Source organism: Gastrolobium bilobum, unplaced genomic scaffold (genome assembly GCF_033153095.1).
Source record: "Gastrolobium bilobum isolate Gb01-03AN ecotype WA unplaced genomic scaffold, APGP_CSIRO_Gbil_v1 utg17055, whole genome shotgun sequence".
NCBI lineage: Eukaryota > Viridiplantae > Streptophyta > Magnoliopsida > Fabales > Fabaceae > Gastrolobium > Gastrolobium bilobum.
Genome location: NW_026899394.1, coordinates 511779 through 526596, shown reverse-complemented (window position 1 = coordinate 526596; position 14818 = coordinate 511779). Strand labels below are relative to the sequence as shown.

The 14818-nt window shown below is 32.5% G+C and overlaps 3 protein-coding genes across 5 annotated transcripts; 2 read left to right on the top strand and 1 right to left on the bottom strand.

Moving 5' to 3' along the window:
- The first annotated feature begins 566 nt into the window (after positions 1-566).
- Positions 567-1719, top strand: LOC133290206 (F-box protein CPR1-like). The gene is made up of 2 exons (XM_061488265.1): positions 567-1505; positions 1639-1719. The coding sequence occupies exons 1-2, from the start codon at positions 567-569 to the stop codon at positions 1717-1719; spliced, it is 1020 nt and encodes a 339-aa protein (XP_061344249.1).
- Positions 1720-1748: 29 nt separating this feature from the next.
- Positions 1749-9556, bottom strand: LOC133290205 (uncharacterized). The gene is made up of 3 exons (XM_061488263.1): positions 9480-9556; positions 3730-3811; positions 1749-2042 (listed from the first exon to the last, which is right to left on the bottom strand). Exons 1-3 carry the CDS (start codon positions 9554-9556, stop codon positions 1749-1751), a joined length of 453 nt encoding a protein of 150 aa, XP_061344247.1.
- Positions 9383-12941, top strand: LOC133290222 (pentatricopeptide repeat-containing protein At3g29290). Of its 3 annotated transcripts, XM_061488289.1 has the most exons (4): positions 9383-9576; positions 9757-10197; positions 10270-11759; positions 12524-12941. In XM_061488289.1, exons 2-4 carry the CDS (start codon positions 9966-9968, stop codon positions 12683-12685), a joined length of 1884 nt encoding a protein of 627 aa, XP_061344273.1. In that variant the 5' UTR covers positions 9383-9576; positions 9757-9965; the 3' UTR covers positions 12686-12941. The 3 variants fall into 3 exon arrangements, with proteins under 3 accessions (XP_061344273.1, XP_061344272.1, XP_061344270.1); XM_061488288.1 differs by having other exon boundaries at positions 9757-11759; positions 12527-12941; XM_061488286.1 differs by having other exon boundaries at positions 9757-11759.
- The last annotated feature ends 1877 nt before the right edge of the window (positions 12942-14818 follow it).

Below are 14818 nucleotides of genomic sequence, written 5' to 3'. Positions count from 1 at the left end.
CTATATATAATTTGGTTAATCAACCTAAACTATTCAACATGAAAATTATGAATATATTAAATGTGTTTTAGAATAAAGTCAAATTATATATGTAGTGTGATTCTGCTCGTTGTTTGATATTTATTTGAATAAATGACGCATTAGATTAGAGTAACCAAATAAGAAAAGAAAAAGAAAATTAATATCATATTTTCAAAAATAAGGAAAGAAAAAGAAAACTCAATATCATATATCAGGATAATAAGGAATGAAAAAGAAAACTCAATATCATATCAGGATAATATGGAAAGAAAAAAATCAATATTAATATTATTATTATTATTATTATTATTGATAATAAATTATATATTTATAAATTTATAGGAGTTTTGAAATATCACCGTATAACAATATAAAAATTATTAATGAATATTGATTTTTATTTTTCCAAATAAAAAAAAAATTGAGTACATTAGGGTTTTTCAATCTACGGGCTTTTTCAATCTACGGGCTTTAGTTTTTTTCTCATATATATGATACAATACTGTTAGGGTTTTATCACAACTTTCCTCATCGTCAAAGTTACAATGGCTGATTGTATTCCGGAAGATATAATGAAGGAAATCCTCCTTCGCCTAGATCCTAAAAGCATTGGAAAATGTATGTCAGTGTGCAAATCATGGAACATTTTGATTAAGAGCCACCACTTCTTATCCTCGTATCAACCGCGCACTCCTCTCTTCCTTGTCCGGCCCTCAGATTATGTGTTTTCTATATGCTCCCCGCAAAATATCGAATACTCGTATCTACCATTATCTGGCTTTTCTTCAGATATAGAATACAGATTTGTGGGGGCTGTCAAGGGCCTCGTTTGCCTCTCTTCCTACGACCCTAGATTTCGTTCCCACTTGAACTTCATCCTCTTTAACCCTCTGACACGGAGAAGCCTGCGACTCCCAATCTCCAAAACATTGTGTAGATCAGGCAGTCAACTCTGGTTTGGTTTGGGGTATGGATTTGGGTTTGATTCCAAGAAGAATGATTTCAAGGTGGTACAAATGAGTTGCATCCGTTTCAAGCTTCCTCCTAAGGTGGAGTTGTATTCACTCAACGAAGGTGCTTGGAGGGTTCTTAATACTCAATTCGACCAAGATTTTTTTAATAACGCGGACGATCGTTGGGGGAACCAATTATTTTTTCACGACAGTGTTCATTGGCTTGTCTGCCGGTGGCATGGACTCCGTAGTTCAAAAAATTACCACATAGTGATGTTCAATGTGGTGGAGGAGAAGTTCAGCAAAACGGAGCTTCCACAAGTGTTGGCTAGGTCCTCCATGGACTTGGAGATTAATGTGATCGATGGTTGCCTCTCGCTTATAGAGTATCATCCCAATGTTATGGGGTACCCTCGACAGCCTGGAGATACTAATATATGGATGAAGAGAGAGTCATGGAGCAAAATTTACAGTGTTTCTTTATCTGGGGGAAATACTGGACAGTTATTGGTTCAAAGCATGAACTCTGAAGTTTTAATGATTCCATTTTTAGGGTTTAATTTAATGACGTCATTGCATTCATATAATCTCAAGAGCCAAGAGATGAGAGATCTTGGGATCGAAAGTTCATTCGTAGAGTTATGTGTTTCTGAATCATTCATAGATTTTTGTGCTTCTGACTTCACATACAGCTTGTTTATGCTTGACAAAGAAAGCAATGCTGATGGTTGGTGTACTTTACTAATGCTTTCTTTATTTATTGTAGTTTTGTATTCATTTGGTGGATTCAGATTTTTTATTATTATTTATGTGCAGTTTGGGTCTCATCGGACGAAGGGAATCATCATCATCAGAGGCAGGAGAATCATCATCATCAGAGGCAGGAGAATCATCATCATCAGACTCAGGAGAATCATCATCATCAGACTCAGGAGAATCATCATCATCAGACTCAAGAGAATCATCATCATCAGACTCAGGAGAATCATCATCATCAGACTCAGGAGAATCATCATCATCAGACTCAGGAGAATCATCATCATCAGATGCAGGAGAATCATAATCAAACTAAGGGGTGTGTTTGGTATCAAGTTTTAAAAAAATTTGTTAGAAAAATTATTTGCCCAGTATTTACTTGTTGTGGTAAAAAACACTGTTGAATAAAATCAAATCACCTACAAGTGTTTCGCGGGCATGCACTCTTCCTTTTTGTTCTTTCTTATAATATATGGACAATATTATGATTATCATACTTTTTCTTTTCTCTGCTGAGAGATTCTGAAACGTATCAATTTCATAGCATTCTTTGGTCCAATGCTAAATGATTGTGTGTTGATTATCTTGCTGTCTAATGCTGTTAGGCACGATAAGAATAAAGAGGACAAAATTTGGAGGGTATGTTCCAAGAGGAGTAAATTGTAGCTAGTCAATTAGTTAGTTAGAAGAGAATATTTTGGCAGTTAGGTTGTTAGGCAGTTAAATTGGGAAGGAGAGTTTGGGGACACTGCCTAAGCCAACTTAATTTTTATTTATATCTAAGAAAACAAACAGAAAAGAAGAAAGAGCACTGCCTTTATATTTATCAGTGCATACCACAAACCAGGATTCGTGTGTCACCCAAGCAACCATCATATATCCAAGTTGTTTTGTTGTTTTTCTCAACATTTCCAGTCAAGGATTGATTGAAAGCTAATTAAACAAAATAGAATCTTTTTTTTTTTTTTTTTGCGTACATCTTCAAGAGTACCTTCCAGTCATGATTTTGTTCTTCCTATGAGTTTTTTAATAGCTAACAATCTATCATCTATGTGTTTAAATAAGTATGCTTCTTCAAGGGACTTTCACGCCACTATTTCAAAGAATGCATAAAATTTGTCCAGTTCATGTTTGGATCTCAAATTCTTACTTTGGCGCTCTACATGTTTTATATAAACAAAAATTATATTGTTAATAATTCGTTGACAAAAATTATATTGTTGATGATTCACTGATATGAATAAAACAACCGTTATTGACAAGTCTTAAATCTATTTTTATATATTATTATTTTCCATAAGTTCATAAACATAGAACAACTCATTCTCGGTTGACATGTTTGCTGATAAATCCATTTTATTTTCAAGTTATATTAACCCAAAAAATTCATGCATGATTAAACTGCAGAAGACTCATTTTATTTTACCTACTTTTTTTTATCCCTGCCTTACCTATCAATTCTCATATCGTTAGATCAAAATCTCAACTAACATTTACAATTTCTCTCTTCTCTTGAAATTCGAATATAATGTTAGAGATTGGTAAGCAAGGTAGTGATAAAAAAAAGTAGGTAAAATAATCCACCTCTTATTATAGTATTTGCATCTAAGTTATAACAAATGAAACATTATTTTACATGGAATAGGTTATTCTATCTATCGCTTTTTCATCCCTTACCTTGCCTACGAATCTATAACACTGTTAGATCAGAATATCAAGAGAAAAGAAAAATGAAAAATGTTGGTTGAGATTTAATGATGTTGGAGAATTATAAGTAAGGTAGACATAAAAAAAAGATAGATAGAATAACTTATCCCGTTTTACATAATTCCTCAACAATGTAATTTCAAATTTCAGATTGTATTGATTTAATGTTAATTGTCATGAAAATTCAAAGGTTTTCACTTATAACTTTTAAATGATGGAATAAAATAATGAGATAATCTATTATATACACGAAACTTTATATATAAATTCATTCAATTGAGGAAATAAAAACTATGGCATCAATATACTTAAGTTTTGCCCCATTTCTAAGTTGGTTTGGTTTCAGCATTACTTTGGTGCAGCTACTAAGCTGGCTGCATAGGAAATTTCGCCAGAATAGCACTGAACAGTTCAAAAACTTAATCGTTGGTAAATCATGCAGTTAGACAACAGACATCTATCAATTTCTTCAAACATGAATTAACAATGTGAAAGGCAACATACATCTGTTAATTGAACCGGCTCGAAACGGGGATATTACATGTATTGATTTTTTTTCCTTATTTGGTTAGTCTAATGTCTCATTTATTTGAATAAGCAGAGTCACGCTACATGTATATAATTTGACTTTATTGCGAGGCCCATTTGGTTCACTTTGATCGAAGAGAAGAAGATTGGTATATAACTTAAAAAAAAGACAAATTGATACATTAATTTAAAAGGGAATAATTTGGTTTATCAACCTAAATTATTCAACATGAAAATTAGAAATATATTAAAGTTGTATATTTTAACTAGATTATAAAGCAATGGACAAAGCTTCCCATTTTAATATCATGAAATCATTAATATTTGATGGAGTTAAGATATTGTAATTTAAATAAAAAATACGGAATTTTAGTAATTTGATTTTTTTTACACCAAATAATTCCAAAATAAAATAAAAATAAAAATGAGGCCTTACTCTTAAGGGGTGTATTGGATTAGGATTTTAAAAGACTTTTTTGAGATAAAAAAATCTCGGATTTTAAAAGAATATTTAGAATTGAAGGGACTTTAAAAAAAAATTAAAAGACTTTTTGTACAATCAAGATTTCATAATATTGGATTTTAAAGGATTTTAATAGAATTTATTAGATTTGAAAGGACAATATGAATTTATGAGCTTTTAAAAAATTATATGAATTTTTAATAAACACTCAAAATTACTAGAGATAATGAAAAATAACAAAGAAATGCAATGATATTAATAAAAAAAAGTAAAACCTAATATAATTTTCTCAATCAGCAAAACATAGTATAATTTTTTTAAAAATCAAAATTACTAAGCAACAGCTCTCCATATATCTAAAGTTATACTAGTCTTCCACGCATTAGCATTTTCTCGTTCCTGCTCTTGGGTTTGACCAATGAATTGAAAATTATTTCTTCATTTGGTATAAGATCTATGCATATATGATTATAAGACCCAATTTTTTATTTATTAAAATAATTTAAATTTGCGTATAGAACCAAAAATTCATGACAAAATTTCGTTTGGAATTTTTTGCAATTGATCTTGAAAACCTTAGAATTTTTGTTCTACGTGATAAGAGTTTTCTAACCATATATCATATGTATGTTTTCATTGAGTATTCTAAGCAGTGTTATTAAACTCGACCCGGGCATCGACCCGATCGAGGTAGTAGGTTACTGGGTCACTGGTCGAATCGATGGGTCACTGGTCGGACTGGTTGACCCGAATATATATAGATATATAAAAATATATATAAATATGAACATATAAATTCAATTATATTCTCCATATCTAAAATAAATTAAACAAGTTTCATTAAATAAACTCAAAAACAAGAAGCATAAATAAATAAAAATGCATGTTATTACTATGTCAATTTAAATCGCAACTCAGAATCCTCATAAACACACTTCTCAATGACATTGAACTCATATTTTTTCAAATTCAACTACATTAAAAATGACATGTCAAATTCTCTTAATTTATCATTCCTCAAATTGCTTCAGTGTTAGAAGCTGAAATTTGAGGTCATTGTAGAAGAATATACTAACAAATAAAATTACAAAAAGTTTTTAAGATGAGTTATACATTTTTTTGACAAGACGAAACAATTTTGATTTTTTTGTTTTTTTTTTAATGTATGACCCGGCCGGGTCATTAATTTTGACCGATTTTGGGCGATTTTGATCAGATTTGACTGGGACGATGCATGACCGTTTCAATACTTGTCATTTTTATTTTTGTTGCTATGGGGATAGGAGAGCAGTTGACTGGGCTGGGGTGTATTAGAAACCAAAACCAATGCACCCTTATGAATAAGGGTGTAAATGGGCCAGGCTGGCCCAGCTCTGCCTACAGCCCGACCTACATTAAGCCTGGCTTGTCCCGGCCTTTTAGAAAAGTATAGTAGGCTTAGTCTTTTAAGAAAGCCTTTTTAACAAATAGGCCGTAGGCCAATTTTGCCAAGCTTGGCTCAAAGCCTTGTAGGCTGACCTATTTAATTTATTAAAAATAAAATAATAAAATAATATTTATTTTATGTGGCATGACAAAGTACCAATACTAACCCTAATTTTTAGATGAATGACATTCTCTTGTAGACTTTATTTCAGCACCCAATAATTGTATTTTCTTATTTTTTCCATTTCTTTGACTCTATTCCTCTATGATATATATTCTAGAGCTGTGGTATTATGTTGACTCTTTCTTGTTTGTTATTTTGTTCTTATGAGAAGTACTAGTGTATGCATGAATGAAACTTTCTTTGCTTTATACAATTATTTTCTTTGCTTAGTATCTACAGTGGTAGACCTACAAAGCCTATAGGTCATGTCGGGCTTTCTCATTTTTAAAAATAGGCCGGGCGTGGCCTACAAATAAAACGTTTAATAGGCTAGTAGACCAGATAGACTGAATTTTGTTTACGTAGGCTTGGATCAGGAAGGCCAAAGCCCAGCCCAGCTCATTTACACCCCTAATTATGAGTGAAGGAATTGTAGCCAATCATTGTTCTAGGTATCACATGGTCATTATTGCTTCTCTGATTTTTACTTTTATTTTCCTGAATCTTATCATCGCAATTCTCTTTATCTAAGTCATTTGGTTTAATTACATAAGGGGAGAGAGAATTCTCCATGTGATATTGGTAATAAAAGTATGTCTTGGATGATTTGATTGAGTGCACTCCTAAACACTTTCAAAAATTAAGAAGCTAGATGCTTAATTAGTAGGGTTTAAGTTTTCTTATTTTGTAGGATTGTAGGAGAGAAAAAAAGTAGAGAGAAGTTAAATATGAGTCCCATATTTTATATTAAAAAAGAAAAGAAAAATTAATTGGCACGAAAAACGAATTTGTGTAGAAAAATGATGTACTCTCATGTGGCATGAGAGTATTATTTCCCTAATTAGTATTAGGTATGCTCTTTTTCCTTCATGATTTGATTTTTATTAGCTTAACAATTTATTTTTTCTAGTGATACATGACCAATTTTTTTAATTGGAAACTATAAGTAGCAACAAAGGCTTCCTAATTTTTTTTTCTACATATTATTATTAATAAACACCTTTGAGAATTTGGGGTGTTTTTATTCATTTATTTATTTTTCTGGTTTGGGCTTAATTTTATTTATTTTTTTACATTAAATTTCTATATCATTGTAATTCATGTTGGTTTCTTTTTACTAATCTACACATTGTCTTCCTGAACATTTTTTAGTTAGTATATTATTCATTTCTTGAAGAAATGAAGGGAATAAGGTAGTGCTTACATGAAACTCTGCTCTTCCCTCTCATCGTCATAATTTTTCAAAAATTGGGTTATGGAGATTTTTTTTTTTTTTTTTTTTTGATAACAATGGAGATATAATTGTATCTATAAAAGAGTTAAAACTCTAAATTTCTGAAATAGAAAACTATCTTTTAAGATATAATATTATTATTTTTCTTAATTAAATTTTAGAAAACTATTGCTGCTTTCACTGTAAAAACAGTTTTATGCAGCATATAGTTCTGACTTCTCAGGAATATATTATGTATTTTTTATTTTTTTTGGAAAAACTTCAAAAAAAATCTCTATAAGTTTCTTCAAAATCACTTGTTCCCCTTTTCGAATTTTTAATCATTTACCCCCTTATTCAAAATTTCTTTATCACTCAGTAGATGTGTAAATGGGCTGGGCTGGGCCGGGCTTTGACCTTCCTGGCCCAAGCCTACGTCAAAAAAAATTCAGCCTATCTGACCTACTGGCCTATTAAAGGCTTTATTTGTAGGTCAAGCCCGGTCCATTTTTAAAAATAAGAAAGTCTGACATGGCCTAAAGGCTTTGTAGGCCTCCCACTGTAAATACTAAGCAAAAATAATAATTGTACAAGCAAAGAAAGTTTCATTCATGCATGCACTAGTACTTCTCATAAGAAAAAAATGACAAATAAGAAAGAGTCAACATAATACCCTAGCTCTAGAATGTATATCATAGAAGAATAGAGTCAAAGAAATGGGAAAAATAAGAAAAATACAATTACTAGATGCTGAAATAAAGTCTACAAGAGAATATTATTCATCTAAAAATCTTTAAACCACATCAAGACAAGGGAAAGAAGAGTATTATTGAAAGATCTTCATCAGTAACATCATAATCCAGCAAGGTGCCTATTGCTCCATGGTATTAAGCTGCAACAACATGTAAAATTTGGAGACATTAGACAAATTTTCCTTTCATAAAATAAAATAGCACAAAAAGTAAGAGATATTGGTATTTGGTACTTTGCGTCTTTGCCACATAAAATAAATATTATTTTATTATTTTATTTTAATAAATTAAACAGTCCAGCCTACAAGGCTGTAGGCCGGGCTTGACAAAATTGACCTATGGCCTATTTGTTAAAAAAACTTTTTTATAAGCCCAAGCCTACTCTACTTTTCTGAAAGGCCGAGCCTGGGCCGGGCTCAATGTAGGCCGAGCCGTAGACTGAGATGGGCCAGCATGACCCATTTACACCCCTATCACTCAGCCCCTAATTTGTTTTTTCATCCAAAATTTTGTTAACAGAGTTAAATTTTTAAAACGTACCAAAATTACCCTTAATATAAAAAAGAAAAACATAATTTTCTCACCAACGCAGTTTTAGACAAACTCACGTAAACAAGACATCAACGATTGAATTCTCTATATACTCTCAACGACACAGAAAACAACGAAATAGCAACTTGTGCATGTTTGCTTGATAATTTCCTATGATTAAGAGGAAAACAATGCATATATGAAGCACAAAACGTAAAGCTTTTCAGTTGTTGTGCAAGCAAAATAAAGTGTGGCTCTAAATAAATTTATAAAGTCAGATTTGTTGATCATATAATAGCAAAAAAGCTTATAACAGAAAAGAAAATATCTAAATTTGCTGAGATGATGCCTCTTTAATCATTTTATTTTAACAACGGCACCAACAATTGTGAGTGCAGTCTTTTTTTTATTTTTGGTGGATGAACTAGTGCAGTCTTTAATAGCAATGGAATTTGCATGAAACAATTTTAATAATTACTAATTCTAACAAGGCTACCTTAAAGAAAATATTTCTTGAGTTCGTCTAAAACTACGTGAGGAAAATATGTTTTTCTTTTTTCTATTAAGGATAATTTTGGTATTTTTTAAAAAAAATTAACTCTGTTAACAAAATTCTGGATGAAAAATTAAATTAGGAGTAAGTGATAAAGAAATTTTAAGTAGGAGGATAATTGATTAAAAATTTCGGGAAGGAAATTAAGTAATTTTGAAGAAACTTGGGTTTTTAAATTTTTTTTTTTTTAATTGATAGATCCTTTTAAAAAAGAAAAGAATATCTAACATACTTTCTCTGGGGCGTTGCTTCAGAAAATTAAACCCCATTAAATTTTAAGGTATGCTTTTTTTTTTTTCCAACACCTAAAACTTATTTTTATTTTCATTTTCTTATCCATCTATGTCATAATTCCTTTTTGTTTTGTGTTGTTGTTGTTGTCGTCGATGTCGTACACTGAACTCTTCGATTTACCTTAAACCCTCCAACTGAGCACCACCTTGTTCCTCTCCTTTTGTTGTCAGATGTTGGGTTATGCTTCTTCTATCCATCCTAATACACTTGCTTGCAGGTATGTGTTACTTGACTCTGTTCTGTACACTATTCTTAAATCTTAGTTATTGATTGCCTCAATTTTTGTTTTTGTTTTTGTCTGTTCACAATTTAATTTTAAGCCATAATTTTTTTTCTCTAATTTTGATTTTATTCTTCATCTATATAATATCCCTTTTGTTTTGGGATTTTGTTTCAGACTGGAATTGACTTCAATCTTCAGCGGCAGCACCTCCTTCCTCTCCTCTGTCAAGGAGACTATAGCTGGTGGCTTTTGCATATTTCTGTTTCTCAAGATTTTTCATTTAATTTTCTGTTGTTACTATAGCTGGTCATGCTCTGTTGTTTCATTCCTGAGGCTGTTTTAATTTGCATTCCTTGGTGGTCCATGGTATTGATGTACTCATTATGTTGAGTTTTCCAATTCAGTTTCACAAGCCTGTTACTTGTTTTCCCAACTTTACTTATTGCTCCTTTCTTAATGCCCCAAATCATACAAATGCTGATATAAGCACATCTAATGATTACCTTCGCATTGTTGTCGTTTCACGACCAAAACAATGTGTGCCCTCAATTGGGTCAGTAGGGTATCATGAGTCAACACCAATGTCTAAGGACATAGTTCCTAGTGTTGACTTTGGTCTCCGTGAACAAGAAGAAGAAGAAGAAGAAGGGGAAGAAAATGATGATGATGTTGTTGGTGAAGGAAGAGAAACAGTTGATGCATCTTCTTTGTACAAGAAGGAATTGTCTCCTTGGGGAGAAGTGGAAGATTTGGATGGTGGTGATGATGGTGATGATGTTGAAGGAAGAGAAGAATTTGATACATCTTTTGTGTCCAATAAGGAATTGCCTCCCTGGGGAGAAGTGGAAGAAGAAGATCATGATGATGTTGAAGGAAGAGAAGAAGTTGATGCTTCTTTTATGGCCAGGAAGGAATTGCCTCCTTGGGGAGAAATGGTAGATGATGGACACCGGGATTCAAGATCTGTTGATGCTACTTTGTCAGCTTCAAAAGAGATGGGACTTATGAATGAGCATGGAGCACTTTTTCTGGAAGAAATGGATGAGAATGTGCTATCTAACAGGATTTTGGTGCTTAGCAGAACTAACAAGATTAGAAGTGCGATGGAATATTTTAGGTCTATGCAATTATCAGGTCTTTGTCCAAATATCCATGCATGTAATTCTCTTATGTCTAGCCTTGTAAGAAATGGGTGGTTTGATGATTGCTTCAAAGTATTCAATTTTACAAGAACAAGAAGGATAACCACAGGGCATACTTATAGCTTGATTCTTATGGCACATGCAAAATCTCAGGGTTGTTGTTCCGCCCTCAATTTCTTCAGAGAACTAGAAAATGAATGTGATGTGGGGAAGGATTTTGATGCAATTGTTTACAACACCATGATATCTGTTTGCAGGAAGGTTGACAATTGGAGTGAAATAGAGAGGTTATGGAGGAGTATGAAGGCAAATGGGTGTGCTGGAACGCATGTTACATATCGTCTATTAATAAACAGTTTTGTACATTGTGACCAGAGTGACCTTGCTCTTTGTGCTTACCATGAGATGGTTCAAAATGGATTTGAACCGGACAGCAATGCATTGAATGCTGTGATTAGTGGATGTGCTAAGGAGGGAAAATGGGATTCTGCATTAAGTGTCTTTCGAAAAATGTTGGCAAGTGAACTTAAACCAAGCTTAGTTGCGTGCAATGCATTAATTAACTCACTTGGAAGAGCAAGGGAACTCAAACAAGCATTTCAGGTCTTTGATACTATGAAATCATTGGGCCATAAACCAGATGCATATACATTCAATGCTCTACTAAGTGCTCTTAACAAGGCCAATATGTATCGCGAAGCTCTTTGGCTTTTTGACAAGATTGAAAGAAACCAAACGTCCCTATTCAATATACATGTATACAATACTGTTTTAATGTCTTGCTCAAAGCTTGGGTTGTGGGATAGAGCTATTGAGATTTTGTGGCAGATGGAAGCTTCTGGACTGTCTGATTTGACAATATCATATAATCTTGTTATTAGGGCATGTGAGATTGCAAGGAAGCCAACAACTGCATTGCAGGTGTATGAGCATATGGTTCACCAAAAGTGCAGTCCAAACATATTTACTTATCTATCCATAATAAGATGCTATGTTTGCAGAGATCTCTGGGAAGAATTAGAAGAAATCCTAAATGTGGGTAAAAAAAAACATTTTCGAATTTCTAAGCAATATTTGTCTAAGTCTAGTTTGATACAAAAACTACAAGTGATAGTTATTGCTTAGCTAAAAATGATTTTCAAATAGATCATTTTTGAACCTCTGTCAATGTATAGATTTGTTTACACTAACACTACTTTCTTTCACACAACTATTTCTTCAAATTAATTTGTGAATATTATGCCTTTAATTCATGAACTTTAATATTAGAATTAGAATTTTATTTTTATATTTCAAAGTTATGTATATTTGAATGATATCAATTACAAAAAAGGTCATCATTTGGTACTAATAAATGATTATTGTGCTGCTATTATAAAGATTTTATATACATTGATATTGTATCAAGTGTTAACTCAATTACAATATAAAATAAAAATTGTGGTAGCATCCTTCCTCGTTTGTGATTGAGTCAATAGCTGGAGTTGGACTTGATTAACCACTATAGATTACCTTAATTTGGGATTGGTTCTAAATAGTTGCTTCTCTCCAAAAACTTTGCATTGTGAAATTTGCCAAACAGCTTAGTTTAGTACTTCTTGATGTGAAAAGTAGAAGCCATCCGCAGCAACAATCCCAAATCATGCAGAGTATTATGTGTACATGGATATGTAGATCAAATTTGTGTTTTCTATGCGATTAATTACAAATTTTAATTAAATTGAGTTATAACTGATCTACCTCATTTTCTGGTCTAACATATAAATATTTAACCTCCCTAATATCTGTTCCTTTTGTAGCAGACCATGCCAAATGCTGCTCTCTATAATGCTGCTGTTCAAGAAATGTGCTTGCGCGACAAGGTTAAGTTTGCAAATAAGGTCTATACAAAAATGCTAGAGACTGGTCTTCAACCTGATGTCAAAACACGAGTACTAATGCATGGTATGATAAGGAAGTAGCTTGTATTCTATCAGTTGCTATAACTAACATAAGAGTTTTGAAACGATGACCTGGAGAATATCATAGTCAGCTGAATCATGACCCATCAAATAATAAATAACTCTTTTTGGTTCTTGGGAAAGAGAATGGCAGACTTAAATGTTAAAGCCTCTAACAACTGTATAATTATCATCTGCACTATTCTCTCCCTGGTGCTGAGACATGTAAAGAAGCTTCTTGTTTAATATGTATGCAAATGATGTAAATACCCAAGTCTTATACGTGATTTTTTTTCTGGTATTTTCAAGAGTTTTATGTCATCTCCTGAACGTAGCTGTTGTCTCTCTTGCAACTATTTTCTGCAGTATTCTGTCTGTGTTTGCTCTTTACTATTTCCTGTGCTCTTAAACACAAGTTCTGATATTCTTCTTGAAGTATTTCTTAATATATGGACAATATTATGATTATCATACTTTTTCTTTTCTCTGCTAAGAAATTCTGAAACGTATCAATTTCATAGCATACTTTGGTCTAATGCTAAATGATTCTATGTTTATTATCTTGCTGTCTAATGCTGTTAGGCACGATAAGAATAAAGAGGATAAAATTTGGACGGTATGTTCCAGGAGGAGTAAATTGTAGCTAGTTAATTAGGAAGAAGAGAATATTTTGGCAGTTAGGAGTTTAGGTTGTTAAATAGAGAGGGAGAGTTTGGGGACACTTGAGGCTATCTATTGGAAATTCAGAACAATGAGACATTCTCAATGGAGGAAGGGGTTACCCCCTTGCAAGAAGATCATCCCTTTTGTAATTCTCTTTTCTTTCTGAATCTGTTCTCAATACTCTCATTCCATAACAAACCTTTGCTTATACAACCTGAGGGCCTAATAAATAGTCATTTATCTGCCTCACATTTTTACTGATCAACCTAAACTCCTTATTCAATTAGATTCATTACTCTATAGGTTGCAGCCTCAGGGCCTATCTAATATTATCAAGGGAAAAGTTCACCAATGCCCCTGTGGTTTACTTCAGAATCACATATGCCCCTGTGGTTTGTAAAAGGTATGTTTTTTTATCACATATACCCTTGTGGTTTCTTATTTTTTACAAAGCACAGGAGCATATGTGATAGGAAAAAAACCACAGGGGCATAAATGATTCTGAAGCAAACCACAAGGGTATTGGTGAACTTTTCCCTATTATCAATTAGTTCATGGAAGAAAAAAAAGTTTTATTTGTTGGATACCAGGTGGACTGTGGTGGTCTGTAGTGGTCTGTATTGAATCTCAAGATATATACTGAATATTATTATTTCCATACATTTTGCTGCTTCAGATTAATCTTCTTCCGAGTCAGACTACATTTTTCCATGGCTAAAATAAGGAATTACAATAGCTTGGTTTCATGACCAAGACAACAAAAAGAGACTGGTTTTGTATTGGTTTACACTAAATTTTGAGGACATGTGGCATGAGAACTGGTTGGGGGCAGTGGTGAGTTGCAAGCAGATTATTGATGGTGATAGAAAGTATTTATAATTCTCATTAATAGTAATCAATATTAAGTGCGACAGAATTAAGGAATAAGAATTGGAAATATTCCTTTGTGTTTTGCGGTATCAAAAGCAAATACATGGAAGTGAAACATTTAGTGTCAGATGTAGTAAGAATCTCATTAGTTTTCACTCTGCATGTGTTTATTCTAAATGAGTACAGCCATTGACTGAAACTGCTTTTATATTTCTATTAAGATATGTTTTCTTCTGTTCACGTGCCATTTCCAGGTTTGCTCGTTTACTGTCAATTGAAGTCTAAGCTTGTTTATGTTATGGTATGGAGAATATGAAATGGGTTCATTTCCACAAACTTTGTATATGTTATGTTACTATAATCTTCACAAGTTTGTTTATAGAGCTAAGCCAACTTAATTTTCATTTATATCTAAGAAAACAAACAAAGAAGAAGAAGAAGAAAGAGTTCTGCCTTTATAATTACCAGTGCATAACACAAACCAGGATTAGTGTGCCACCCACGCAACCATCATATATCCGGATAAATACTTTTTTTAAAAATCACTTTTTCATCATTTTTTCAGTAATTGTATTTTTCTGGTAAGAAAATTTTTCTCCTGTGCCATAATTAAAATTACTT

Coding starts and splice junctions, on each gene's coding strand:
- LOC133290206 (XM_061488265.1), top strand. CDS start 567: ATGGCTGATTGTATTCCGGAAGATATAATGAAGGAAATCCTCCTTCGC. Junction 1,506..1,638: donor TTCAAAGCATGAACTCTGAA/GTTTTAATGATT, acceptor AATCATTCATAG/ATTTTTGTGCTTCTGACTTC.
- LOC133290205 (XM_061488263.1), bottom strand. CDS start 9,556: ATGGATAGAAGAAGCATAACCCAACATCTGACAACAAAAGGAGAGGAA. Junction 3,812..9,479: donor GCTCAGTTGGAGGGTTTAAG/GTAAATCGAAGA, acceptor TTTCCTATGCAG/CCAGCTTAGTAGCTGCACCA. Junction 2,043..3,729: donor TTAAGTATATTGATGCCATA/GTTTTTATTTCC, acceptor CACACCCCTTAG/TTTGATTATGATTCTCCTGC.
- LOC133290222 (XM_061488286.1), top strand. CDS start 9,966: ATGTTGAGTTTTCCAATTCAGTTTCACAAGCCTGTTACTTGTTTTCCC. Junction 11,760..12,523: donor AATTAGAAGAAATCCTAAAT/GTGGGTAAAAAA, acceptor TTCCTTTTGTAG/CAGACCATGCCAAATGCTGC.